Source organism: Ovis aries, chromosome 7 (genome assembly GCF_016772045.2).
Source record: "Ovis aries strain OAR_USU_Benz2616 breed Rambouillet chromosome 7, ARS-UI_Ramb_v3.0, whole genome shotgun sequence".
NCBI lineage: Eukaryota > Metazoa > Chordata > Mammalia > Artiodactyla > Bovidae > Ovis > Ovis aries.
In genome coordinates, this window is record NC_056060.1 from 44,901,506 (window position 1) to 44,928,825 (window position 27,320).

The window sequence follows — 27,320 nt, forward strand, 5'->3', positions numbered from 1 at the left end:
ACCAAAATGGGGGCAATAGAATCTAATCACCCATGATGAAACAGCCCACTGACCAACTCTCTGATGCAAGATCACCAGGATGTTTCAATGCAACCTCAGCATTTCATAGAGTTTCATGATGACCAGCTATCCAAACTCTTAGGTTTTAGTACGATTCAAAATCCTTTAGGTTACCTTAGGTACCTTAGGTTACCTTTAGGTACCTTAAACAAAGCAAAACACCAAATTATAGTGTGCAGAGGCCACAGGCCATGTAGAGAACAGAGGTACTTATAGGTACCTTAAACAAAGCAAAACACCAAATTATAGTGTGCAGAAGCCACAGGCCATGTAGAGAACAGAGCATATGCTGTATAAACACTTGACGCCCTCCCCAGGGGGAGACTCATGTCCTGAGGGTCTCCCCAAGCCACAGACTGGTCCTTGTGTTCAGGGCAGGGATCAGGCCAGGGGAGCCACGTTCTTTGCCACCCAAGAGGCTGCGGGCTGCCAGTGGTGGCTGGCAAGGGCCAAGAGAACAGGCCACCCTGTTCTTTGTGGATGGCTCCTAACCATATCTGCTCCAGTCATCCTTACAACAGCCTGGGGCCACCCAGGAAGCCAGACCAAGGGCTCCTAGAGCCCAGGCTTGGACCAATGAGGTTACAGACTCAGTATGAGATTGTGGAACAAGATAGTAGGGAAAGATGGGGCTTATAGCTCCAGGAGAATCAGCCAGACTTGAAGGGGCCAGATGGCAGGAGAAGGGGTGAGCAAGACCTCACTCTCCAGTCTTAGGTCTGGTTCCTCGGGTGTCAGATGCCCCAGGGGGAGGCGGTCCCTGGCCCTCTGCTGGCATCTCATACTTGGTCAGGTCTCTGTCACCTCAGGAGGCTCTGAGGGCACAGGCTCTCCGGAGTGTCTGGCTGGGTGGCTACCGTCTGCACAACTCCAGCCTCCAGTGTGAACTGGAATACCCACCCCCACACCAAGCACACATGTAAGCTAGAAGTTTCTACTGAGATCAGAAAAGCAGTGGATAAGCAGGTCTGTGTAAGCAGACTTTCTGTAGATGGAGGGTATGACTGGGAGGAGGAGTAGTTCTGAGAGCCTGCAAGCAGCTGGGGTAACCTGGGGGCTTTGTGACTGGGCTCCTCTGTATTACCCGTGAGAATGGATTCACCCATGGCCCTCCCTGGGGAGGTCCTTAGCAGGCTGACTATAAGCCTTCTCCTTAGATCGCTGGGCACAATTTCAGCCCCACTGAAGACCTCTAACTCACCCCATTCATCCCCAACAATAACTCATGGAAGAGGACACAGTCCTCTGGTTCCACATACCAGAGAAGGGAAGCTGGTATGGTGGATGGGTTTCTCCAGTTTGTCAGTGGAACCAAAGTGAAAACAAAACAAAACCACAATAACACTGGATGGGGATGGATGTGGAAGTCTGGTAACAGGTTCTAACCAAGCTCTGCCAGCCCGAGCCAGCCAGCACCTAGAAAGTTATTTGCTGAGGACAAGAGGTGGGTGCCAGGGAAGCAGATAAGAGCCTACCCAGATAGACTCTGATTCTTACCCTTGCTCACCTTTCAAGTTGGCCACATTGGATGAAAAGCTGAAGTCTTACCTGAGTACAGAGACTGCAATGATAAAGGAGCATGGGGGGAGGGTTCATGGTGTGAGTTCCCTGGGTGGGCAATTCCCTTCACCTGAGCCAAGAGGGAGCATCCCCAGAAGGGCTGCATTAGCCCCGTACCTCCAACCAACCAAAGGGAGTGCGTTAATCAACACACTGGTCAAATCTGCCATGGTTTGCCTCAGTTAACTTCCAATATTTTCCTCTCCCCTCCAAAGTGCCAGACCTTCCCTGCACAGGACTGAGTCCGGGTATGTGGCCGGCCGGCCGTGCATGTTGCAGCTGGGTGATCGCTGTGATTCTCGGTGTGATCTGGGCCTCTGAGACTTCCAGCTCATCCTCTCTGCTTCTCTGTGCTGTCACTCTGACTGCTAGGCCCCTCCTCACTGTGTGTCTTACCCTCAAGTCGCTCTCTGATTCAAAGATGAGCTGCCAATCAAATGCTCCTCTAATGAAAGACCTAATCACTTTATAGCATGTGTACATTCAAAGAGCCTATCCAAGACCTTCTGTTGGCCAGGGTGGGAAAGCAGTGCCTAAAAACTAGGCCAAAGCCAATATATGAAGGTTGGGTGACCAGCCAGTTGACCTTGGCAATGGGCCCTGGCTGTTTGGGACTGCTTAGGACTGTGCAATAGAACTTGAGGTCAAAGCTGATGAAGAGGCATCTCAATGGGCCTTGAATCCAGCAACGCAAAATAGAGTAATTTCGTATTATGTAGCCCAGGGTTTCTCAAAGTGTGGTTCATGGACCACTTATCAATACATCAGCATAAGCTAGAGGTGTTTGGTAAAAATGCAGATTCCTGGGCCAAATTCCAGACTGAATCAGACTCTGAAGCTTGGGCTCAAAAAGAGTATACATTTGAAACAAGTTCTTCAGATGATGCTGGTACAAGTTTGAGAACCCCTGCTGGATAGTCACTACAATTTGCAAATGGCCCCTGTGAGTACTCCAGCCAGTCCTGCTCAGCCAGAGACCAGAACTTGGGAACAGAGGTGGGGAAGTGACACCTTTCTGTGGATGACCCTGCAGCTGTCACCTGACAGCACACACAGGGACGAGATGAAGGGAAGGAGGGGTTGTAACGTGTGTGCATTACCCCTTCCCAGGCATCGTCCTCTCTGTGGCCCTGGCCTGTGGTCTTGGCATCTGTATTGTCCTGGCGGTATCCCTTTGGCTTTTCAGAAGGAGAAAGAGGTGAGCTGGTTTGGGTTTGAAATGGGAGTGGGTGGCTCTGTGTCCATGAGGATTGATCTGTCTGGGAAGGCAGGGTGCATAATGAGGAGCTGTGCCACCTATACCAGCTTATCCTTGGAGTGCCACCTCCAAAACACCACCGATCGACGCCTTGGCGTGAGCGGCTGATGCTGGCAGATCACGGTGCTCAGGGCTGGAGGTGTGTCTGCCAGCCTGGCTCCCACTGCTAAGACCTTGGACAAGCCTCTTGATTTTGGAGGGGCGGCCCCATGTGCCTAAACACAAGCACCAAGGCTGCTTCTTTCTAAGATCTTTTCATCCAGTTTTTCTTCTCTAAACCCAAAAAGAAAATTGAGGAAAATTTTGATTTCTCATTCACATTGATGCCCTTTGCTCATGTTCTTATTGCCTAAAATAACCTATTTTTCCTGGTATGAAAAAACATAAAAGGTTGTCAGCCCTACTGGAATCAGAGATCTGAAGCAGCATGGTAATGAGACCTTCATCAAAATACAGGTCTAGTATCATCAGGTGTTGAAAGAGAACAGTTGAAAAATGAACAGTTTCCATTTTGGTTAGTGGCTATTGGGGGGCATTTCCTCCCAAGACCAGTGGAACTTGAAAAAGGTTTCCAAGAGAAGAGTTTGACTTGCCTCATTCCATAGCTGATTCATTCTTTCCTCTTTGACTAACAAAATTCGTATGTTCTTGTTGCTCCAGTAGCAAAAAAGGTGAGAACAAAGGAGTCATCTACAAACCAGCCATCAAGCAGGAGATTGAGGCCCATGCCTGAGGCCCTGGCACGCCCAGGCACATCCAAGGGAGGACTTGGCTTTGGACGCCAACTGCTGTGGCTCCCTGGACACTTGACATACCTGAGGGTTTTCTGGAGATCAACCCACAAACACCTTCGACCCTTGGGGGGACCCTACCATCCTTCTGTCATGCCACCACCCCCAGCGGGAGTGTGGATGGGAAGAACTCGCCAAGGAGGCAGGAACTCGAAGCTGTCTGCTTCATGTGCGTGGCCTTCCAGTGGTCTGGATTCTGGGGGCACAAACTGTACTGCCTGCTGGGGCTGTTACTGGCTGGAAAACGCTTTCATCCAGGGGTTCACGCGAGTGTGGCTTCAAGGGTCTGGGAATCTGCTTCTTGTCCACGCCTACAGACAAGAACGTTTGTGGTCTCTGCTGAAGCTTTGTTTTTGAGGCTCCATTTCTTTCCTCGGAGAAGGGCTTGTTCAATTTCCTTCTGCTATGACAAAACCTTTAGTCTGACCTTACAATTGAGGGTTGGGGGGGAGCCAGGGAACAGGAAGGATCAAGGTGTCAGAGACAAAAAGAAAACAAGAAATATTATTTGCAGTATAGTAAGCCACTTTCCAAGGCTTGTCCTTCAGATCAGATGCACTAACTAAACAGACCTTAGCGAGAGAGAAGACACATTAGATCTGGAAAACTCTCACTTTGAAATCAGATTGGAGGGCTTTTCTTGGTGGTTCAGTGGTTACGGTCCTCCTTGAAATGCAGGCAACGTGGGTTTGAGCCCTGCTCAGGGAACTAGGATCCCACATGCCTCGGGCCAGTGAAGCCTTCATGCTGCAACTACTGAGTCTTCTTGCCACACAAGGAAAGATCCTGCATGATGCAATGAAGATCTCATGTGCTCCAACTAGGACCTGACACAGACAAATAAATTAAAAAATAAATATTTCAAAAAGAAGAAAAGAAATCATATTGGAATCAGAAGTTGCATGTCAAGCTGTGAAGTGTGAGGAGGACAGAATATTAAGCCCAACACAACCTCCTGTCAGGGGCATAATTCTGTTTTGTACTCTACAGATTTTATAAATAATTAGGCTGTTCCTTGAAAATGTGTTATTGCCTCTCTCTCCTAGAGGAGACGCGAATTCTGAGATGACCTCCACTGCTTTTGTATACAGAGGAAATGGACAGAAGCAAAATGGTCGAAGATCTTTGTCTCTTTTGCCCAAATTTCATTTCTGCTGCCTTTGTGGTGAGCCTCCTGTCAACCTTGAATTGGGACCTACCTACTTCTCTGACTTGAAGGATGTCAAGTCATGGCTGAATTACAATATATTTTCAGACTATGAAAATGGGAAGTTACTTGTGCAGGGGCTGGCATCATGGTATTCACGGACCAGAAATAATGGAATGTTAACAAAGATCCTTCATGGTCTTCCCTGCCAAGTGACAGACAGTTTCTGAGACAACTTAACTCCTTCATTCTCTTCCTGTCGACCTAAGAGCCCTGTGGATATCAGTCTGTTCCATGACTGAGAAGGAGACCCCCACCAACCTCTCCGGGCTGGAACCTTGCAGTTCAGAGAACCTTTAGTTCTCACTCTCCTTGTGACAGCATGGGGTATTCTGTTTAGTGCGTCTCAAGTGAGGTTTTGGAAGTGAGGTTAAAAGCATTACTGTTAGCAAAGCAACAGGAGTTTGCAGCTCCCTGCCTAGGTGACAGGTTTCTTTAGCATGTCTTTTCCCCTCTCCCTCTCCCTCTGGAAATCTCTCGTCTACTGTCAGAACTTGTAGTAGCGATGCTAGGCAGAGTTACGGGGGACTCGATGGGGACTCAGACATTTGCTGTCTGCATGAGATGCCTGACTGCCCTGGAGCCTGGCATGGCATCCGGCTTTGCCATTAGCATGCCGGCCTGATGCTGATCGAATGACAGCAGGGACGACCCTCGGGACCGAGTAATGGGAATTAGTGATGCTTTCTTGGCCTCAGCCCATAACCGCCAATCAGAGGCTGACATAAACCACCCCAGAGCTGTGGGGCTGTATTTCAAAGAGCTTTCTACAGCTTTTTTTGGACACATTCTGTGAGAGAACAGAGAAGTCACTGTACCTAGCACAATGACTGCTGATAAAAACGGAGAGTTACGGGGGTGGTGGAAACAGCCACACGTCTCCTGCTTCTCCCTGCTCAGCACAGCCCGGGCTCTGGGACCTCTTGGCTCAGATAAAACAAAGCCAGGGAGAGGGTGCCAAGAATCAACACTGTCGCCCTCCTTGCTAATCCGCGTGGGACTCCTGAAGACCCAGCCCTGCAATGGGGAAACCTTCCCTCAGGTTCTCACTCCCTCCCTGACGCCAGCTGCCTCTACAGGAGAGTGGTGCGGCCGTGCTGATGATACTCTGCCTCCCACTCACCCTGGGAGGGCCCGGTGCTGTGCTGGGCACACGGCAGGTGGAGGTGAAAAAGCCAGGCCCCGGCTGGGGCCTCTCTGTAGTGGGAGATCTTCAGTGCCTCTGCTCTGTTTCGTTAGTGTCAAATGATGACGACAGTAAAAACCTGTACCTGTTTCCTTAACAGACATTCTAGGGTTTTGCTGCATTGACTATTGATCCCATTGTCGATTCTACCTTAAAGTCTCCTCCCCTTCACTCAGCTCCCTGAAGGCCTCCTACTGGCCCTTGGAAACCCCAGAGGTGGCCACCATGATGATGGTCCATTTAGGAATTCTGTAAGAATGACTTTATTGTAAGAATGACTGTGATGAAGACATACAAATATGAGAAATTATAAATAAAATTTTTTTCAGATCAGGCTAGTTTTTGGAAGTGAGGCTAAAACTATTACTATTGGCAAAGCAATAGTAGTTTGCAGTTCCCTGTCTATGGTGGTAGGGAACAAGTTAAAATGAATAATGATGTCATTTGCAGCCAGGTCATAGACCCCAGCTCCAGAGGAAGACATACGGATGCCCTAAAGCATTTTACCAAGGACGCAGGCCTCCGATGCGTGCAGCCCTGGTCACACAGGCACACTTAAGAGGGTCTTGTACGCCTAGAGTAGTCAGGGACTGACTGCTCAGGGAGAAGGCAGTATCTGAGCTGAGTCTTAAAAAATAAGTCATATTTGAACAGAAGAATATAAAAGAAGGAGCCATGGGACTTCCCTGGTGGTCCAGTGGCTAAGATTCCACACTCCGATGCAGGGGCCTGGGTTCAATCCCTGGTCGGGGAACTAGATCCCGCATTACTAAGAGTTCACATGCCACCACTAAAGACCCCACATGCCGTAATGAAGATGAAAGATCCTGCGTGCCAACAACTAAGACCCGGCACAGCCAAACAGATAAATTTTTTAAAGTACTGAAAAAAAAAAAGGAGTCATTCCTAACCAAAGTGACCTGAATACAGGGAATGGGTCTCATGTCTCTTTTTACTTTAGTAGGTATTGTACCTAGCAGGTTGGTAGCATCTCTTGGTTGCCTGACTGTTACCTTATTCTGGACTCTTTTTTCTGTCCCCCTCCATATAATCTTTTGTCTAAATCCAGATTTCACATTCTGGTTTGCTAAAGGAAGCAGTTCTATAAAAGTTACAAGTGGGCACCATCCCTGTTTGAGTTATTAAAAAAGCTTTGGATTTTCACTTCAGTTGCCCTAGGACCAAGACAGGAAAACTGTTCAAGGATAACTCTGCTCCAGTAGGAGATAGAGCAGTGAGTCCAGCTTTGGAACAGAAACACTGCTGACCTCTCCCTGATGGTCTCTTCAGTTGGAACACAAGAATTCTTTGGTTCCTCCCCCTTGACACCTTCCTGGTGTCACAGCCATGTGCAGGGATGAGGCCAGAGGGGAGCAAGGCACAGAGCTCCTGCATAAGACCCATTCCTTAGGCTTGCTCCCATCCTGCAGGGATGGAGGCAGGGATGGGGGAGGTTGGAGGAAGCACTTCCTGGAGCGAGAAATGAGCAACAGAAATTATCTCCCTTCTCTCCATTGCCTTTCTCTCCATTCCCTGAACGAAAGGTGCATCTGGGCTGATGCTCAAAGAGGTGTGTTGATGAGAGCCATGGATGGTAAGGAGGTTCAGTCCTCCTTCAGCTTGCCCATTACCTCCTCATCTAAATTCAGCTAAATGGACAATTCAGGGCCCAGAGTCCAACAGAAATACAATAAAATATAGTGTGATATGTGAAAATTTAAAGTTCTAGTAGCCACGCCAAAAAAAAAAAAAACCTCCCACAAAAACCAGTGACACTTTCATAATATATTTTATGTAAACCAGTGGATTCAAAATACTATCATTTCAACATGTATTTTGATGTGAGCGATTTTCATTCATTTCTCCCTAACATCTTTTAAATTTGGTGTGTCTTTTATACTTACAGCTCATCTCCATTCACATGCTAAATTGTCACTGAAGATTTCTGATCTATATTTAGATTTCATAAAAGTTTACAGTTGAAAAAATTGTGTTTAGGGACTTCCCTGGCGGTTCAGTGGTTGAGATTTTGCCTTTCAACGCAGGGAGTGTGGGTTCAATCCCTGGTCTGGGAGCTAAGATCCCACATGCCTCGTGGCCAAAATACCAAAAACATGAAACAGAAGCAATATGGAAACAAAATTCAACAAAAATTTCAAAAACGGTCCACATTTTTAAAAACTCAAAAAAAAGCATATACATATACTCAAGTTGCTTCAACATAAAATGTTCCAAGTAACTGAATCAATTATCAGCTTTAAAATTTAAATTTATTAAAATAAATGGAGCTTCTCAGTTTCAATAGCCACGTTCCAAGCACTCAGAGCCACATCTGGCCACTGGCCAGTTCAGCCACTGTGCAGATATGGAACCCTAGCCGCCTCTGACAGACGCTTTGGAAGGGTTAGCCCTGGATGACTGTCACATAAAATAAACCTGGAAGAAAACCCTGGAAGGTGAAGATGGGGGACAGGAGACACAGGATGGGGAAATCCAGGGAGGTGGACTGGGAGGACAGAAGAAAAGAGGGCAGGCAGGAAATCAGGCTGAGGCAAGCAAGCCAGCAGACGCTGGGCATGGCTCTCCTTCTCCTTGCACCTCTTCCGCTTCTGGGGTCCCCAGCCCTCCTTGCCCTGGCCACGCCCCTCAGCCACACCCTGGGGTCCAGGTGCTCAACAGTGACATGGCCTAGGGCACCCTCGCCTTTGAGGAAGGTTGGGCCATGGGCACGAGGGCATCTGGTTAACTTCCAGGGACCTCGCTGAAGGACACTGGCCAGGTGCAGGACCTCTCTCCCCATTTCCTTGGAGTCCTAACATTCCCTCATGGGACAAGGTGTCTCCTCTCTTCCAGAACCTGCCATCCTGAAGAGGGCGAAGGCCTGAAACCCATGTCTCTTGACTTGTTAGCTGTGCCCTATCCCTCACGTGAGAGGGAGTCACCTTCCTTCAAGGCGTGGGGAAAAGCTTGAGACCCACTTACAAGAGAAAGCAATACCTCCAGGGCCGCCTGCCAGGCAGCAGAAGTGCCACCTGGGCAGTGGGGTCCCTGTGGCGTCACCATGCACGTCCACGCTGGACACAATCCTCTGGCTCAGATTCAACAGTCGCAAGGTATAGGGGAAGGTGTGAGGCCGGGACAGCGCCACGGAGGAGAGTCCCCACACCCTACCCGTGCCCTTTCACTACAGAATGACTGGACAGAAACAAGGGTCAGAGTGCTTCATGGTACAGAATTATTCACCATAAAAAAATTATCGCAGGGCAGCATAGCATCGAGACTGCAGTCAAGCAGGGACTCAGAAATGCCTCCCGCCGGTACACTCTTGACTGTGTCAGCGCACCTTCACGCCCTTATCCAACAACCCAGGGAAAGAGAAAGCCCTGCCCCGATCTTATAAGGAAAACGGAATAAGGGCTGGTGCTCTGGGCTGAGTCATGGCCACAAAACTCCCCAAGTGGAGGATCTTCAATGACAGTGCAAGGTCCACCCTCCACAGCTCTAGCGACACGGAAACGCCTTCATGTAACAGAATTTACCATGCTTATCACAGTCATGCCACAGCCTCGTAAAACCCCACACGATAAAGACACTAAAGGCCTTTGTGACAACAATTTCTGGAAAGTCAACCGCAACCCCTGCCTCCAATCTGCTTTGGAACCTTAAACTCCAGCATCTTCTCAGAAAAAGTTTGAAGTTTGACCACTACTGCTAGCAGACAAAGGAATCAGCTTAACTCTGGGGATGTTCCCCTCACCTCTAGTCCAGTGAACCAAAATTCCCAAGGACATATTCACTGAACTTTCTCCTTTCCTAAAGCTGAACTGGAGATAAGGAATAAATACACACACATATAAACACATAAACACACACAGATATAAATTCCATTTGTATACAATTCTAAAAAGTGCAAACTATAGTCACAGAAACCCCAGATCCGTGGTTGATTGGGGATGATGTGGGAGATGAAGGGATTACAAGGGATATGAAAAACTGTTGAGATGACGGAAATGTATGCTATCTTGATGGTGGTGATGGTTTCTCTACATATGTCAAGGCTGCTCAAATTTTATACCTTGACTAGGTGTAATTTATCTTACATAGATTATACCTCAATAAAGCCATAAAAAAGAAGAAGAAAACCCCCATAGAGCCAAATAACATCCTGCCCCAACTTGGCATTGCCATTCAGAGCTTATCCCCCTGGTGCATCGAGAAGGAGATGCCTGGCCAGGCTGGAGCACATCTCTGGGACTCGTCCTGCTGGCGGGAGCCCAGGAGAGAGTGTGATCTCTACTCACATGGCCACTGTGACCTCTCCACACTGTAAGTCAAAGTCATTCTTTCTGCCTGAGCTCACTCATTTCAAATATTAACTTATAATTACCTGCAATGAAGACAACAGACACAGGGCCTACGAGTTCAAGGGCACACTGAGACCTCTATAGCAACGGTGACAGAGTTGGCCAGCTTCTCTGAAACAACCAAAGACTCTTCTGGTGAGGCAGGTAACATAACCAGTTAGTTCATCTGCTGAAACTAGTGTCCCAAGCTACCTAGACATCCAACGACAGGTCCCATGCATCTTACTTTCACTGCTTCCCACCCATGCGACACATACCCATTGGAAAAGTTTTCCTGAATACGCTACGTCCTTTTCATGTAGAACAAACGTGGTCAGGAGCTCATCACTCCCTCTGAGCGACTGGGTAAAGTCTGGATTAATCTTATGTGATACAATAAGAAATAAGTACATGGTCTTTGTCTTCAATTCCTGGCACAGAGATGCTAAATGTTATTTATAAGAAGCCCCTTTAAGCCATACCTCAGCTGATGCTAAAGAGGTGATGAAGGACTTGCCTTGTGGTCCAGTGGTTAAGAATCTGCCTGTTAAGGCAGGGGACATGGGTCCGATCCCTGATCTGGAAACAGTCCACATGCTGTGGGGCAACTAAACCCATGTGCTACAACTACTGAGTCTGTGCACCATGAACACTGAAGCCCACGGACCTAAAGACTGTGCTTGCAACAAAAGAAGCCCCCGCAATGAGAAACTTGAGCCCCACAATTAGAGAGTAGCCTCTGCTTGCTGCAACCAGAGAAAGCGCAAGTGCAGCAATGAAGACCCAGTGCAGTCAAAATTAAATAATAATTAAAAAAAAAATGAGGTGATGAAGCTTGGAGGATGGGGGCTGGTTGCCAGAGGAAACAACCATGTGGCTGGAGGGCTGGAACTTTCAGCCCCAACCCTAACCCCTCGGAAGGGGAGAGTGGCTGGGAACTGAGCTCAGTCACCAATGGGGATGATTTAATCAATCTTACCTGCATAGTGGGACCATAAAAACTCTAAACAATGAAGTTCAGAGTGCTGCCAAGGGCGGTGCTAGGATAGGGGTGCACCCACAGAGGACATGGAAGCTCTGCGTCCTTTCTCCATACCTTGACCTATGGACCTCTTTATCTGGCTGTTCATCTGTATCCCTCGTAATATTCTTTATGACAAACTGGCAAATGTAAGTAAATGTTTACCTGAGTTTTGTGAGCTGTTTGAGCAAAATATCAGACCTGAGGAGTCATGGAAACTTGCAATTTATAGTCAGAGACACAGGTGACAACCTAGGACTTGCAACTGATGTCTAAAGCAGGGGCAGGCTTGTGGGACTGAGCTCGCAGCCTTTGGCATCTGCAATATCATCAGCTAATGTCAGAACTGAGTTGTTAATAAATTGCAGAACACAGCTGGTGTCCACCAAGAACTAGAGAATTGCTTGGTGTGGAGAAACCTACAGGTTTGTCAGAAGTGTTAAAAGGAAACAGTATTTTCCTTTATCTCTCTTCTATCACTCAAAGTAACTTCCAGCTGACTATCTTTCTCATATTTCCTTATTCAGTAGCAAAGATTTAACGAGGAACCACTGTCTGCTTTAACACAGATTAAGTAATGGTGATTCAACCATGGTTTAGATACAGATTCTCCAGGCAAGAACACTGGAGTGGGTTGCCATTTCCTTCTCCGATGCATGAAAGTGAAAAGTTAAAGTGAAGTCGCTCAGTTGTGTCCGACCCTCAGCTACCCCATGGACTGCAGCCTACCAGGCTCCTCCGTGCATGGGATTTTCCAGGCAGAAGTCCCGGAGTAGGGTGCCACTGCCTTCTCCTTAGATACAGTACCAGTATTCAATGATAATTGACATCACAATCTTAATTTGAGGAGACAGACAGAAACCATTAACCATAATATATTAAAGAGTTGTGTGGAAAGATGCTACATGTCTTATCGACAAAAGGACTAAACCAAGATATCCCTAATGGTATATCCCTAAGATGGAATACCATTCAGCAAAAAGTTACAACTTACTGATATACCCCAAAACATGAATCTCAAGAAATTATCTTGAGGAAAGAAGTCAGATACAAAAGAGTACACTTTGTGTTATTCCATTTATATGAAGTTCAAAAGTAAAACTAATGTATGGTGACAGAGGTTGGAAACAGCCATTGCTTCTGTGGAAGCCACTGCCTCTAGGAAGGAAGGGGGGGACCACTTGGGGAACAGTAAACACTCTACAGTTTCACTGGGGTGGTGGTTAGACAGGCAGACACATTTTCAAGACTCATCCAATTGTACACTTCTAAGATCTGTGCATTTTTCTGTATGTACATTATTCCTGGATTTAAAATATATATACATGGATGTTAAGAAATCACAGTGGAAAAAGTCACTTGTTTTTCTGAGTCTAATCAGAAAACACTTCACAAAGAGTGACACTTGAGCAGGACCTTGAAGGAAGAATACCATGTTTTCTGGTTGGAGCTAAAAACAAGAAAAAAAATGTGGAGATTTGAGAGTCCCTGGTACATAGTAAGCAGAGGTTTCAGGGATGTGTTTGAGAATGCCTGGGAAGAGAGGATAGGGAATGGTGGGAGGCAGGACAGTAGTTGGGATCAGAGTATGAAAGGCTTTGTATCATATATTTTATGATACATAAAATATCATATACTTTCTTTTTTTGATACCTTTTTTTTTCAATTTTATTTATTTGATTTTTAAAAAATCTTTTTGGCCATGCCATAAGGCATGGGGATCTTAATTCCCTGACTAGAGATCAAACTCACGTCCCTGCATTGGAAGTGTGGAGTCTTAATCCACTGGACTGATAGGAAAGTCCCCATATATACTTTCTAATAAGGACAACAACAAAAAAATCACAGAAGTGCTTAGATTATGTTTTGGTTGATTCTGTAAATAATATCTACTCATTCTTTAAAAATATAAGTATTTAATTATGTAGTAAAAAAAACTGGCTGCATACCAAGACACGTGAGATCTTAAGTTTGATCAGGGATCAAACTTGTGCCTCCTGCATTGGAAGGTAAAGTCTTAACCACTGAACCTCCAGGGAAATCCCCTAATTACGTATAAAGCCAAAAAGTCCCCCATATTCTTAACTCTTGAAATAGTCATAGCTAACATTTTTTTTTTTTGCCATTCCATGTGGTTTGTGGGATTTTAGTTCCCCAGCCAGGTATGGAACTCATGTTCTTGGGAGCGAGAGCGCAGAGCTCTAAGCACTGGACCACCAGGAAATTTCCACTAAAAATTTAATTTTATCTTTCCACAATTAATTTATGTTTGTGTGTTAAACATTCATTTTCAAATATTTAATAAATAGATCTCACCTGCTTTAGCTATTGTATTCTTGGTATCTAGCACAATGTCTGGCATATTAAAATACTGAATGGAAAAATGCTTTATATCTTACTTTTTGTTTTCTAGCATATTCCAAATAACTTCATTCTTTTTAAATGGCTAAAAGGTGTTCTGCAATTGGAGGCAAAGCTCTATTGACAGACAGACATTACAAATTCTTTACAGTTACAAGACTATTACAAGATGCTTATGTACCTGGATCTATTTCTGGAGGATCAATTTCTAGAAAAGGAATTGCTGGCTCAAAAAATGCACACCTCATGGACTCTAGAAAGATGATACCGATTAACCTATTTGCAGGGCAGCAATGGAGATGCAGACATAGAGAACAGATCTGTGAACATGGTCGGGGAAGGAGAGGGTGGGACGAACGGAGAGCGAGGACGAATGAAGACAGCAGCATGGAAACTCACCACCATATGGGAAACAGCCAGCCAGTGGGGATTTGCTGTGCGACACAGGGAGCTCGGCGCGGTGCTCTGTGACAACCTATAGGGGTGGGATGGGGATGCGAGGGAGGTGCGAGGAGGGGGGTACATATGTGTACCTGTGGCTAACTCTTATTGATGTGTGGCAGAAACCAGCACAGTATTGTAAAGCAATTATTTTCCAATACAATTTTTTTAAAAGACAATAAACTTAACTAAACAATTTAAAAACACATCTCAAAATCTTATCACTATTTTATAAATTTTGCTAAATTACCACCCAAAAGGATTGTACTGGTTTGTTCGCTGACAACAAGCTATTCCAACCTTATCCTCAACAGTTCTTTATTTTATTGAGATTGACATACAGCATTGTATAAACATAAGGTATATGGTATAATGATGTGACTTACATACATTATGAAAATGATTATCACAATATGTTTAATGAACATCTATTATCTCATACAGATACAAAATTGAAGAAACTGAAAAAAATTTGTGTGTGATGAGAACTCTTAGGATTTGCTCTCTTAACCTTCACATACAACGTACAGGAATGGTAATTATTGGAGAAGGGAATGGCAACCCACTCCAGAATTCTTGCCTGGAAAACTCCATAGACAGAGGAACCTGGAAGGCTACAGTCCCTGACATCACAAGAGTCACACATGACTTAGCAACTAAACGACCACCATCACCAATGTTAATTATATTTATCATGTTGTACATTATATCCCTAGTAGTTATTTAACTTATAACTGCAAGTCATAGTAGTTTATGACTGCTTTATTCAATTTCCCCCTTCCCCTACTCCCCACCTCTGATAACCATATATCTGATCTTTTTCCATTTTTTGTTTATTATTGTTTATTATCAAGTATAACTGACCTATAACACTATGATAGTTCTTATGTTACATAATGTAGTGATTTGGTATTTCTATATAATTCAAAATTATCACCACAATAAATCTGGTTACAAAGTGTCACCATACAAAGATACTACAGTGATTGACTATATTCCTCACACTGTACGTTTCATTCCCATGACTCATTTATTTTGCAACTGGAAGCTTGTACCTCTTAAATCTCCCTCACCAATTTCTTTTCTCTCCTCACCCCTTCCTCTAGTCACCACCTGTTTAGTTCTCTGTATCTATAACTCTGTTTCTGTTATGTTTGTTGTTAAAATTTCACATATAAGTGAAATCATACAGTATTTGTCTTTCCTTACTGACATTTCACAAAGTTTAATACCCTCATGTTGAAAATGGCAAGATTTCATTCTTTTTATGGCTGAGTAATATTCCATGGTATTTTATATTACACACACACACACACAGAAATATACTGGGCTTCCCTTGTGGCTCAGCTCGTAAAGAATCCGCCTGCAATGCTGGAGACCTGGGTTCAATTCCTAGTTGGGAGGGTCCCCTGGAAAAGGGAAAGGCTACCCTCTCCAACATTCTGGCCTGGAGAATTCCATGGACTATATGTATAGTCCATGGGGTGCAGGGTCAGACATGACTGAGCGACTCTCACCTCATATGAATATATACAGCACATCTTCTTTACCCATTTGCCTGTCGATAGGCACACTTGGCTTGCTCCCATATCTTGGCTATTATAAACGCTGCAATGAACACAGGGTGCGTGGTATCGTTTTTTAATTAGTGTTTTTGTTTTCTCTGGATAAATACCAACGGGTGGAACTGCTGGATCATACAGCAGTTCTATTTTTAACTTTCTGAAGAACCTCCATACTGTTTTCCATAGTGACTAAATCAACTTACATTCTCATCAACAGTCCAGAGGCTTGCCTTTTCACTACATCCTTGCCATCACTCGTTATTTGCAGCCTTTCTGATGATACCACCTGACAGGTGTGAGGTGATATCTCAGTGTAGTTTTGATTTGCATTTCCCTGATGATTAGTGATATGGAGCACCTTTTCATGTGCCTGTTGGCCAACTAAATGTCTTCTCTGGAAAAATGTCTTTAACTGGTTGTTTAATTGGTTTGTGGGTTTTCTTTTTTTTTAATGTTGAGTTTTATGAGTTCCTTATATATTTTGTTTTATTAACCCTTTATCAGATATATTAATTGCAAATATCTTCTCACATTCAGTAAGTGGCCTTTTCATTTTGATGATAGTTTCTTCTGCTGTGCAAAAAGCTTTTCAGTTTGATGTAGTCCCATTTATTTTTGCTTGTTTTCCTTGAGACATATTCAAAAAAATATTACTAAAACTGATACCAGAGTACTGCCTTTGTTTTCTTCTAGAAGTTCTATGGTTTTATGTGTTTTATGCCAATACTATAATGTTTTTATAACTACAGCTTTATAACATATCTTTTTTGGTAGAATTCTTCAGTGAAGCCTTTTAGGAATTTATGTAAACTACAAATTCAGAGTCTTTAATACACATAGGGAATTTCTGGTTAGCTCCAGTATATAAAGAGCTTGAAAGCTGTCACTCCCACACTTAGAGTAATAAAATTCCAAAAGTGAAAATCAGTATTTTTCTCACCTTCATTAGAGAAGGTTAAGGGATGTAGGCTCAACCAAAAAACAGATTTAGTCTCAAGATTATAGGACATCTCCTCTTCCACACCAACCTTACTGTCAACCAACAGGGCTCCAATACAAAAACAGTGCATTGCAGTTCAAAGATCTGCAAGACATGGACTTTCTTTGAGAAGGAGCACATGGGAAAGCCCAAAGTCAAGAGGGGAGACAAAAGCAAGGGCACTGGAAGGACCGGAAGCCTCTGGTACTCAGAACTGCAGCAAACATTAAACACAGTCCAACTCTTGCTCAGACTGACACAAAACTTATATTAAAGGCCTATTTACTTCAGTTACTATTACCCAATACATATGTCCAGCTTTCAATCAATAATTACAAGGCACATTAAGAGGCAAGAAAAAACACAGTCTATAGAGATATGGGGATATCCAGATTTTCTAGTCCTTCTTGACTAAGTTTTTATTTAATTAAAAATTTGTTTTCTTTAAATTGTGGCTGCACAAGCTCTTCCTTGAGGCTTGAGGACTTTCTCTAGTTGCAGAGCATGGCCTCGAGAATATGCAGGCTCAGTAGTTGTGGGAGGCAGGCTTAGATGGCCCAAGGCACATAGGATCTTAGCTCCCCAACCAGGGATCAAACCCAAGCCCCCTGTACTGGAAGGTGGATTCCCAACCACTGGGCCACCAGGGAAGTCCTTTGAGTGAGCTTTATTAAAATATAACTTGTCTGCTTCATTTAAAATTTTAATTTATTGCCTTTATGTTCTTCATAATATTCCCTTTTTATTTAATAATGTAGATGCTGTGGTGATATTTTCACTTATTACCGATATTCATATTTTGTATCCTCTTTTCTCCTTATCAATCTGGACACAGTTTTACCAACTGTATTGATTTTCTCAAAGATTTTCATTTCATTGATTTCTCCACTTTTTTCTGCTTTCTGACTTACGCTATTCTTGTATGCTCTTCTCTTCTGAATTCCTTTCTTCTGCTTATTTTAGCTTTAGTTTGCTCCCCTGTCTCTAAAACCTCTTTCTGGCCTCTCGCATGTGGGATCTTAGTTCCCTGACCAACGATCAAACCCACACTCCCTGCATTCGAAGTGCAGAGACTTAACCACTGGACTGCAGGGAAGTCCCCCCTCTGTTTCTAAAGCAAAAGTGTAAGTTCTTGCTTTAAACATTTTAACTGATCTAACATTTAATGCTGAAAATGTCCCACTGCATTCTCTCCTCAGGGACTCTACTTTGGCAATTATCCCCTCTGCTACATCAGTTTTTCGCTTTCCACTGAATCATCCCCATCTTCTTACAAACATGCTGTTACAGTACAATATCATAGAGGGAAAAAAAAAAAAAAAACAGAAGAATGCCCTCTCCTGCTCCCACATCCTTCTCGGGCTATCATCCAATTCCCCTATTATAATTATATGGTTATCTGTATTCTACATGCTGTGGCTACTTCCTTATCTCCCAAGCTCTATAATCCACTCCATTTAGGTATTCACCCCTACACTGAAACTACTTTTATCAAAGTCACCAGAAAATTTCATCTCTCCATATGCAAAGATCAATTCTTACTGTTAGTTAGAATTCAGAATTCTCGTGTTAGTCACTGCTCAGCAGCATTTGACATACATCCCCCTAGCTCCCAGGCCACCAGGCCCTCCTGGTTTTCCTTCTTTCCTCAGTCATCATCCCACCTCTACCTGTCAATTGGAGTGCACCCAGAGTTCAGCCCACAGTCCCACTTTTTCCTCTGATATACATCCATGACCCAGGTACCCTTATTCATGTCTAAAACTTTAACTATCATCTTATGTATTCAAGCTATTCGATATCATTTCCTAATTTGTAGTGCATTTTGTAGCTGCCTTATATATTCTCGAAAAACAATGATCCTCACCATCTTGTTCTTTTCTACCCTTTTAAAGTCTCTCTCTCTCTTACACACACCCACACAATAAAGTATCTGATACAATGTTCTGTGCATGGTGAGCCTTGATTAAACACTAGATTCCATCTCTGATTTTGCTCAAGCACAGAAAATACGTATAGATTTACTATTAGGTAGAAGCAGGATTTACAGTGACCCACACTTAGGCAACAAGTACCACCTACTAATTATTGAATATTAAAGCCAGGGCTTATAATCTACTGTCATCCCCTCAGAATGTGTCAAATCCCCAGTTCTTCTACGGAGGCTGAGACCATAAGCCTGGAGTGGTTCCTTCACTCAGCATTTTCAGTGAGGCAAAGGTAAAATACGTAGTTCTTTCCATTGAAGGTTTCTTATGTGTTGAGGCTGGTCACAGGGAAATCCCTGTTCCAACTAAATATCAAACAAATAATAATTAAACTAGAGCCACAATTCCAGTGCAGAAGGAACAGAGAAACTGTACCTGAATCTGGGCTGTCATCTGAGGAAAGCCTACCTTTTCTCTTACAAGTCATGTTTTGTTACTATTTTTTCAATTACGTATGTACTTATTTGGCTGCGTCGGGTGTTAGTTACGGCACTTGAGATCTTCGCTGCAGCACGTGGGAGCTTTCCTTATGGGGCTCGGGATCTTTGTTGCGAGGCACAGGCACTTCCAGGCGGCACACGGGCTTCTCTACTTGCGGTGCTCAGGCTCAGTAGTTGCAGCAGGCAGACTCAGTTGCTCCACGGCATGTGGGATCTTAGTTCCCCGACCAGGGATCAAACCTGCATCTTCTGCATTGGAAGGCAGATTCTTAACCCCTGGACCACCAGGGAAGTTAGGCCAGAATCCTTGGTTCCTGAGGATACTTCCCTGAATAACACAGTTAACATAAACGTGGAGCAGCCTCATTTTAAACCAGTATCAGGATGCATCACACGGTATCAAGTTTCAGGCCCTAACAACTCTCCGTGTAACCTGTCTGATGGTGGAGGCCAAGCTCGGCCCTTTAGCCACACTGACTCCACACCAAGGGAAGGAAAAACAAAAATGACTCTACAGGCCGCTCAGGGTCACTGGTAGAAACTAAATTATACTATCCTGGTCAACCAACTGCCATCTTTAGCCAGGATTCCATGATGGTTTATAAATTTACTATCTCACAATTACTTAGGAGACTTTTTCAAGGGTGTTCAGGGCCTTCAAGAACTCTCCTCCACTAGGTTTATGACACCTCAAGGAATTTGCCTGCACCAAACTGCTTCTGCACAAATGAAATCAGCCTTTTGAATTTTAAATCAGAAAACAAAGATTTCTCTTTGGAAAGAATCTCAGAGTTGACCAGTTACAAACAACATACAATCAAATTTTGTAAGAGGCAAAAATTGTAGTAACAGATACTGAAGGACACACTATTCCAAAGAAGAGGAAACACGAGAAACAAGTCCTGACAGTCTTTTTATTGTTTACTGGAAAATACAGGTCTGGAAAGAGTCTATGGCATCGTGTACTGAATGTAAGGTCTGATACTGCAAGTATACATAAAATAACAGTATAACTTATATAAAATGATACACATCGTACACAGGGACAGTGCCCAGCCCTCTAAACACTAAAATTTAATGGGATGAAGCAAAGTCTTTTATTAAATGAGAAATGTAAACACTGCAATCATATACAAAGTGCTCTAAGAGAAGAACTCTGAAACTGTTTCGTTGTGACATCTGTCTACCTGGAGTTGGGAATAGTTGAGCCTTAGGAAAACTAAGTCAACAAAAAGCTGAAACTCTCAAGGAGTTCTTCCGAGGGAGCCGGCTGCTGACACCTGAGGCAGGCTGCCATCCTGGCTTCTCTGGAGCCCTCAGGTCCACTCTGACCATTAATCCTTGTCTCAGGGCTAGTGTGAGGCCAGCGGGAAGAGGATCAGGTGAGAAGACACTCCTGTCCTGACTGCTTGTCCTGCACCAACTCCATGCAGTAAGAATACCCGTAACTGCCACTCCTAGCAAAAAATGAAATGTGCTTGAGAAGAATACTAACGTTGGGAACAAAAGCCATACAATCTGCAGATACCATGCATTCCTTTCAACCATGTTTTCACGAAGCTTCCAAAGAGGCTGCTACTATTCTATTGCCAGTCACACAGGCCACGATCAAGGGTAACAAAACGTCTCAGGCTACAACCACTAACTCAAATGAGTTAAAAAAATAATAACAAAAATTTATTAGAGAACCATAATCGATCTCAATGATTCACACGGCAACAGAGTCAAGCGCTGCAACAACATTCACATTCCACGGTCAACTTTAACTACAGCCTCACTTCCTCCAAACTGAGAAAGCCCCGTGTGGAGAACATACAAGATTTCCACTATCACCTCCTCTCCAAACACTATTAGGGCTCAGAAAGTTCCTTAGAGGTAACAAATGCAAAAAAAGAGAAAAGATAAAAAGAAAGCACACCCCAGTATATATACACAACAGAGGAAGACTGCTCTCCCTCTGGGCTTCCTTGGCATCAGGCAAAGCAAGGTTATTTGCAGTAACAGTGCCTAAGCTGACTATGGCAACACTCACAAGAGAAATAAGGAGCTACAAAGTTCCTTTATTCATAGGTAATCATGGATTACTAAATAATTACTAAATAATTTCCTGAATTAAAATGACGTCTCACCATCACAGAAAATTTTCTTCCTGCCTGAGATGCGTTTATAAATGAAATTTTACAATATCCTAGATTCTTAATATTGAACTATTAATGCACAGAAGATATCCTCAGAGCTCAAGTATGACTAACATCAATATTCTCAGATATTTCTACACTTTAAAGATCAGCAAATATTTTACCAGATTATCCATTCAAGAGATTTGTAAATCTACTGTTATAACCAACTGTATCTTTTTCTTATATCCTGTTCATCAAAGAACACCATGTTCCAATAGGAATGAAGCCCAGGTCAGTGGGTATATAATTCCCTTCGATTCTGCACAGCAGATTTCACTGTTCAGTCTCTATGCCCTTGACTCTTCTATAACTCACCTAGTCTAAAAAATATCTTGTATAAAGGTGGGAAATTGCAAACCCCAGCAAAAACACTGGTGTCAGTGCTGAAATAAACTTTAGGGGAATAACTATAATTGCTTACTAGTTTTGCCAAAAAAACCCTACTGCTCCTGAATCCCCAGATTGAAAAATTCAAATAACTTAAACATGAGAGGGGATTTCACTGATAAAGGTCTAGTTCACATGTAAGATTCTGGTTCTTAGAATGATGTGTGACTAACCCAAAACACTGGCTGCATTTCCATTTTAAACATATCTGTTAAATTCTTGTCAAATTCTGCCATCTATCACCTCACTGGTAAACCCTTTCATTTGCGGCTTCTATTTCTTTCGGCTAGTCTACTGCACATATGGGATTCGCTGAGGTTCTCATTTTAATGTGTACGGAATTTCCATTTCATACCAATAGCTCCCTAAAAGTCATCAACAGGGAACAATTTCTAGCTTAGTAAAGGCACAATTTCTCTTTACAGAGGAAACCAAAAAAGAGTCGTTTAGAAGCTGAACAAATATCTTAGATATGCCTATAAAGGGAATGCTCTATCTGCCAACAAAATCCAGAGACATTTACAAGATCTAAAGATTACATGGACTATGTTAAAAGCATGAATTTGCCAAATTTAAGACATATTCCTAATTTTCCACTACACTATTTGCGGGAATGTGCTACTTAATATCACAGGAGCAAATTACGAGTGTCAACACCGCTCTACTGGCTTGTTCTCCTCCTGTTTTTAGTAAACTTCTGCCCGCTCCAGTGAAGCCTGTCCCAGGGTACATCACTCGGCAACCTGCAGAGCTGCTCAGAGATAGAACAACCGACTTCAGGTCAACTAGTCCAGCAGTGAGCACTCAGCTGGTAAACACTGCCCCCGGGGCAGAGACCATGAAGAGCCTTAAGCCCAGGACTTACAGAAGTTGCACAAAAATTCTTGGTTTTATATCATCTTCCCAGGAAGTTGGAAAACAATTGGGTTTTAGTTAAAGAAATGGAACCTATGCTCAAAAACAATGTAATGCTTCAAAAAAGCAAAACCGAGATTGGAAAGAGTAGAGAAAAATACAGTCTGTTCGTCAATAGCTTACTTTGGCTAAATGATTATAGCGTCAGTGCAATGTATTATTGTAGTTTGAAGCATGGCCTCCCATGTTCTCATGAAACAGGGTACCAGTGAAGTACATGAAAACAGTTCATAGAGATGATAGCCCTTTAGCCTTCTGTGACTTCAGAACTCAAAAGACACAGGCTAACCAGGATTTATATGCAGATACTTGCCCAGTGCAGGCTGAGTTAAGAGACAGCAAAACATCTGATTTTTATTCACCTACAGTGTTCTCAGGAAGTTCCTATTTGGGCAGCGATGGTTCTCAACCTGGCTGCACATCGGTGTCATCTAGGAAGCTTTAAAAGAATTACCACGTGCCCAGACCAATTAAATCTGGAGATGGAGCCCAGAGATCAGTATTCTTTGCTTCCCCAGGAAGTTCTACCATGCACAGGCTGCACACCACAGATGTATCCCTTTCAGAAAGCTGTCGCGTGAATGTCAAATCGTGTCTAAATAGTTCGGTTTCTTCTAAATTCCACCAGGAAAAGGGATGTTTAGAAAAAGGCACAGTTGTGCTTCCTCTAATGAGGCAGCTTACTGTTTGAGAAGTGCTAGTTCTCGGAGGTTATCTGGCACGCTGGTTGAAGAGGAGGAAGTCCTTATCTTGGCAGAGCAGGCAGAGTTTCAGGCTTCGGCAGCTGCCTCCAGAAACAAAGAAGGCCCAGACGCCCATGAGCACCATGATGACATATGCCAACACCAGATTTAATCCATAGTGAGGACTGATTAAGGTCTGCAGAGGGAAAGAAAAGCAACCTTATTAAATATGTGGAATAACCTAAGATAATGGAAAATATTAAATACTTTCAATAGTGGAGGTGTGTTTCACCAAACATCTGATGTATGTCATGGGCCCACAGACACACAGGAATTAACCTGTTCAACAGACACTAGCCCATAAACCTGTGCTTTGCCGAATTCAAAGGGCAACCCTAGAAGGTAATCAGAAGCCAGACCTAATGAAATACCCAATAGAAGATAGATGTTATACAACCAGGGTCCAGTTTATAATCTTTTTGTGTTAACTGGCTCTGAGAATTAAGAAAGTTAAGACAAGTCTGTGTTGAAAGTGAAAGTGTTAGTCGCTCAGCTGTGTCCGACTCTTTGTGACCCCATGGACTGCAGCCTGCCAGGCTCCTCTGTCCATGGAATTTTCCAGACAACAATACTGGAGTGGACTGTCATCCTTTCTCCAGGGATCTTCCCAACCCAGGGATCAAACCTGGGTCTCCTGCATTACAGGTGGTTTCTTTACCATCTGAGCCACCCTCTGTAATCAAGGGAACAAGAGGGAACAGCATCTCTTTTTCAGCTGCACAACTGCTGAGGGTTCCAAAAGTTCATTTAAAAACCACTGATGAGGTGGCACAAGGTATTAGTGAAGACCCCAGTGCCTATCCTAACAGAGCTTATAGCAGTAAGGGAGACAGGCAATGAATGAAGAAACAAATATCTAATCACAGGGACATCCTTGGTGGTCCAGTGGTTAAAAATCTGCCTTCTAATGCAGAGGACATGGGTTCGATCACTGATCAGGGAACTAAGATCTCACATGCCAGGGGACAACTAAGCCTACATGCCACAACTAGAGAGCCCGCACACTGCAATGAAGACCCAGTGCAGCCACAGTAATAAATAATAAAAAAATAAATACTTACACATTGTGATAAATGCTAGGACAGAATAACTACAGCTGAGACGGTGCTAGCAAAGGTTAAGAACAAAGTGATCTACTCAAGGTGGACAAGGAAGGCGTTTTAATCTGAGACTTACAAGAGGAGGGGTGAGCCAGCCTGGTTTAGACCAAGGGAGGGAACCCAAGCAGGGCAAAGAGTTTGGTGCAGCTGAGGATCTGAGAATCGCTATAAATGATGTGTAAGGATGGAGGGCAAGCACGGAGATAGGAGAGGAAGGCAGGGGCCAGACAGGCATGTAGGTGCTAAGTGTGAATTTTACCCTCAGAACAATGAAGGGGTGCAGAAGGGTGTTAGGTCAAGGAGCTGAACAATTTTAGATTTTTAAACTGCAGAGAATGGATTCAAGGAGGCTATGGTGAAAGCAGGGAGAATAGTTAAGAAGACTCCTCACTGAGTAGAGTGTAGGGTGGTGACTTAGTCCAGGGTGGTGGTGGTAGAGATGGAGAGAATGGATGACAGGAAGCGACAGGACTTGACTTGCTGGCGGACGGCATGTGAGAGAAACAGAGCCCAGGAGTGACTTCCATGGTTCTGGCTTTAAGGAAATAGCGATAGTAATGAGCTAGGCAAGACTTAAGGAAGACCGAGCTTAAAACACTTGGGGAAAGACTAAGCTAGGAGTGATGGGTGGGAACCAAGTCCAAAGAGGACATACTAAGAGTGGGCTGGCTCTGAGATTTCAAAGAGCAGGTGTCAGGGGACTTCCCTGGTGGTCCATTGGTTACGAGTCCATACTTTCAATGCAGAAACACAGGTTCAATCCCTGGTTGGGGAACTAAGATCCCAAATGCTGTGATGCATGGTCAAAAAAACACAGGTGTCAGGTAAGCAGTTAGGTTTATGAGTATGAGGCTCTGAGGAAAGGCCTGGGCTAGAAAGAGAAAGACAGAAGCACAGTTCACAAATGGTCTTAAAGCCGCGGCTATGAATGCGATTACCCACAGAGCTAGAGAGAAGGGAAAAGCGAAGTCAAGCTCCAGTCCTGAGAACAGTTATAAAGTATTTGTGCTGTTTAGTACTGCAGGAGCAAAGTAAAAGCGCCAACACCACCCTACTGGCTTGACTCATACTGAAAAAGAGTTAGCAAGGCATCTGAGAAGAGCAAGGAGTGGGGTGAGAGGGAACCAGGACAGCGTGATGCAGAAGCAAAAGAGGAAATGTTACAAAGAGGGGGCGGCCAACTCCTTCTAAAGGCTGCTGAGATTAAAAAAAAAAAAAAACAACCAACCAGCATCCTTTAGATATGGAGTGATTAGGCCCTTCTTGATCTTCAAACATGCAGTCTTAGAAGAGTGGTTGGACAGAAGCCAGAATGCACTAGGAACATGACCAATTTGCTGTGATGCAGACTAGGAAAACAAGTTGTGGCTAGAAAGAGAACCGGCAATAATGAAGAGTTTTATCTAAGATATGTCTAGGGACTTTACTGGTGGTTCCCAGTGGCTAAGACTCTGCACCCCCAAAGCAGGGGGCCTGGCTTCGATCCCTGGTCAGGGAACTAGATTCCACATGCTACGACAAAGACCTGGCGCAGCCAAATAAAACAAAAGTGAGCCCCAAACCTAGATATGTCTATGTGCCAGTGAAGAGAGGGCAAGGCTGGTGATGGAGGACAGGAGTAAGGGTGCAAAGAATTGGGTTTGGAGCCCAAACAGAGGGGCTGGCCTTTGACAGGAGAAGGAATACTTTCTCTGCTCGACCAGGATAAGGTGGAGAAATGGATTCTTTTTAAGAAAGAAGAGACTCTGACTGGGTCAAGGTTTCAGGGGGAGTGCTCCCCAGCACCTCAGCATCCTCACCCTCGCCCTGCCTGCACATTCCCTTGCACAAAAGCCCCAACCCCTTCCTACCCACTCTGGCCAGGGTCACAGGCTGATTCTGCAGACAGCACCTTGTGCAGAATGACTGCTTTTCTCAGGAAGCATCTGGGGCATGGCAGGCACTGAGCCCCTCAGGTTCTCCTTCAGATTCTTAAGGATAATTCTATTCCTCAAATCTGCTGATTTTTAACATACTTTGTAGGGTGCTAAGCTACTTTCCATCTCTTTTTTAGCTTGTTTCTTTAATAAAATTATCTCTTTTAAACAATTACAGAAACAATACATGATTATCATAGAAAATTAAAATGTACAAGTGAGTAAAATAAATTTTAAAACTTGAAATTCAGATAGGCTAATTTTTACACAACATTCAACATTAAGAGAATGTAAAGACAAACCACACTGTAGGAAAAGTTATTTATAATACATATATCTAATAATGGAGAAGGAAATGGCAACCCACTCCACTATTTTTGCCTGGAGAATCCCATGGACAGAGGAGCCTGGCGGGCTACAGTCCATGGGGTCACAAAGAGTTGGACAAGACTGAAGTGACTAGGCAGGCATATCTAATAAAAGCCTCTTTTAGAGAATACCAAAAAAGAACCTAAAAAAAAAAAAAAAAAAAAAAAAAGACAGACGACCCAGTAGAATGATGGGTAAAAGATGTGAACAGGCACATTACAAGAGAATTATCCAAATGGCTGATAAACATAGGAAGACACGCTCAACTTCATTCACTATCAGGAAAATGAAAATGAAAACCAAAATGGGATACCACTACACACCCAGTGCTAGATACGGGTAACAATAAAGAGAATGCAATACTAAGTGTTGGTGAGGAGGTGGAGAAAATACAACTCATAAATTAAAGGTGGAGTGTAAGTTGATACAACCTCTCTGAAAAAGTGGGTAGTATGAACAATTGACATGTACACACCATGACAAGGAATTCTACCCCAGCTATATATCCAG

General features: G+C 43.8%; 2 protein-coding genes across 8 annotated transcripts in view; one reads left to right on the top strand and one right to left on the bottom strand.

Moving 5' to 3' along the window:
• CA12 (carbonic anhydrase 12) overlaps nucleotides 1–4,013 on the top strand; it is a 62,683-nt gene extending 58,670 nt beyond the window's left edge. Inside the window, exons 9-11 of one of the 4 annotated variants that reach the window (XM_027971767.3) lie at nucleotides 1,836–1,868; nucleotides 2,731–2,818; nucleotides 3,539–4,013. In XM_027971767.3, coding sequence (XP_027827568.1) covers nucleotides 1,836–1,868; nucleotides 2,731–2,818; nucleotides 3,539–3,611 — 194 coding nt within the window. In that variant the 3' untranslated portion in view covers nucleotides 3,612–4,013. The remainder of the gene's footprint in view (nucleotides 1–1,835; nucleotides 1,869–2,730; nucleotides 2,819–3,538) is intronic. The other 3 variants (XM_015096993.4, XM_012181394.5, XM_015096994.4) reach the window with 3 other exon arrangements.
• The window catches only part of APH1B (aph-1 homolog B, gamma-secretase subunit), an 86,533-nt gene that overhangs the window by 24,978 nt on the left and 34,235 nt on the right, over nucleotides 1–27,320 (bottom strand). For 2 of the 4 annotated variants that reach the window (XM_042252362.1, XM_042252361.1), the window contains one exon: nucleotides 20,101–23,561. In XM_042252362.1, coding sequence (XP_042108296.1) covers nucleotides 23,394–23,561 — 168 coding nt within the window. In that variant the 3' untranslated portion in view covers nucleotides 20,101–23,393. Of the gene's footprint in view, nucleotides 19,450–20,100; nucleotides 23,562–27,320 lie in introns of those variants that run through there. The other 2 variants (XM_060417837.1, XM_012181389.4) reach the window with 2 other exon arrangements.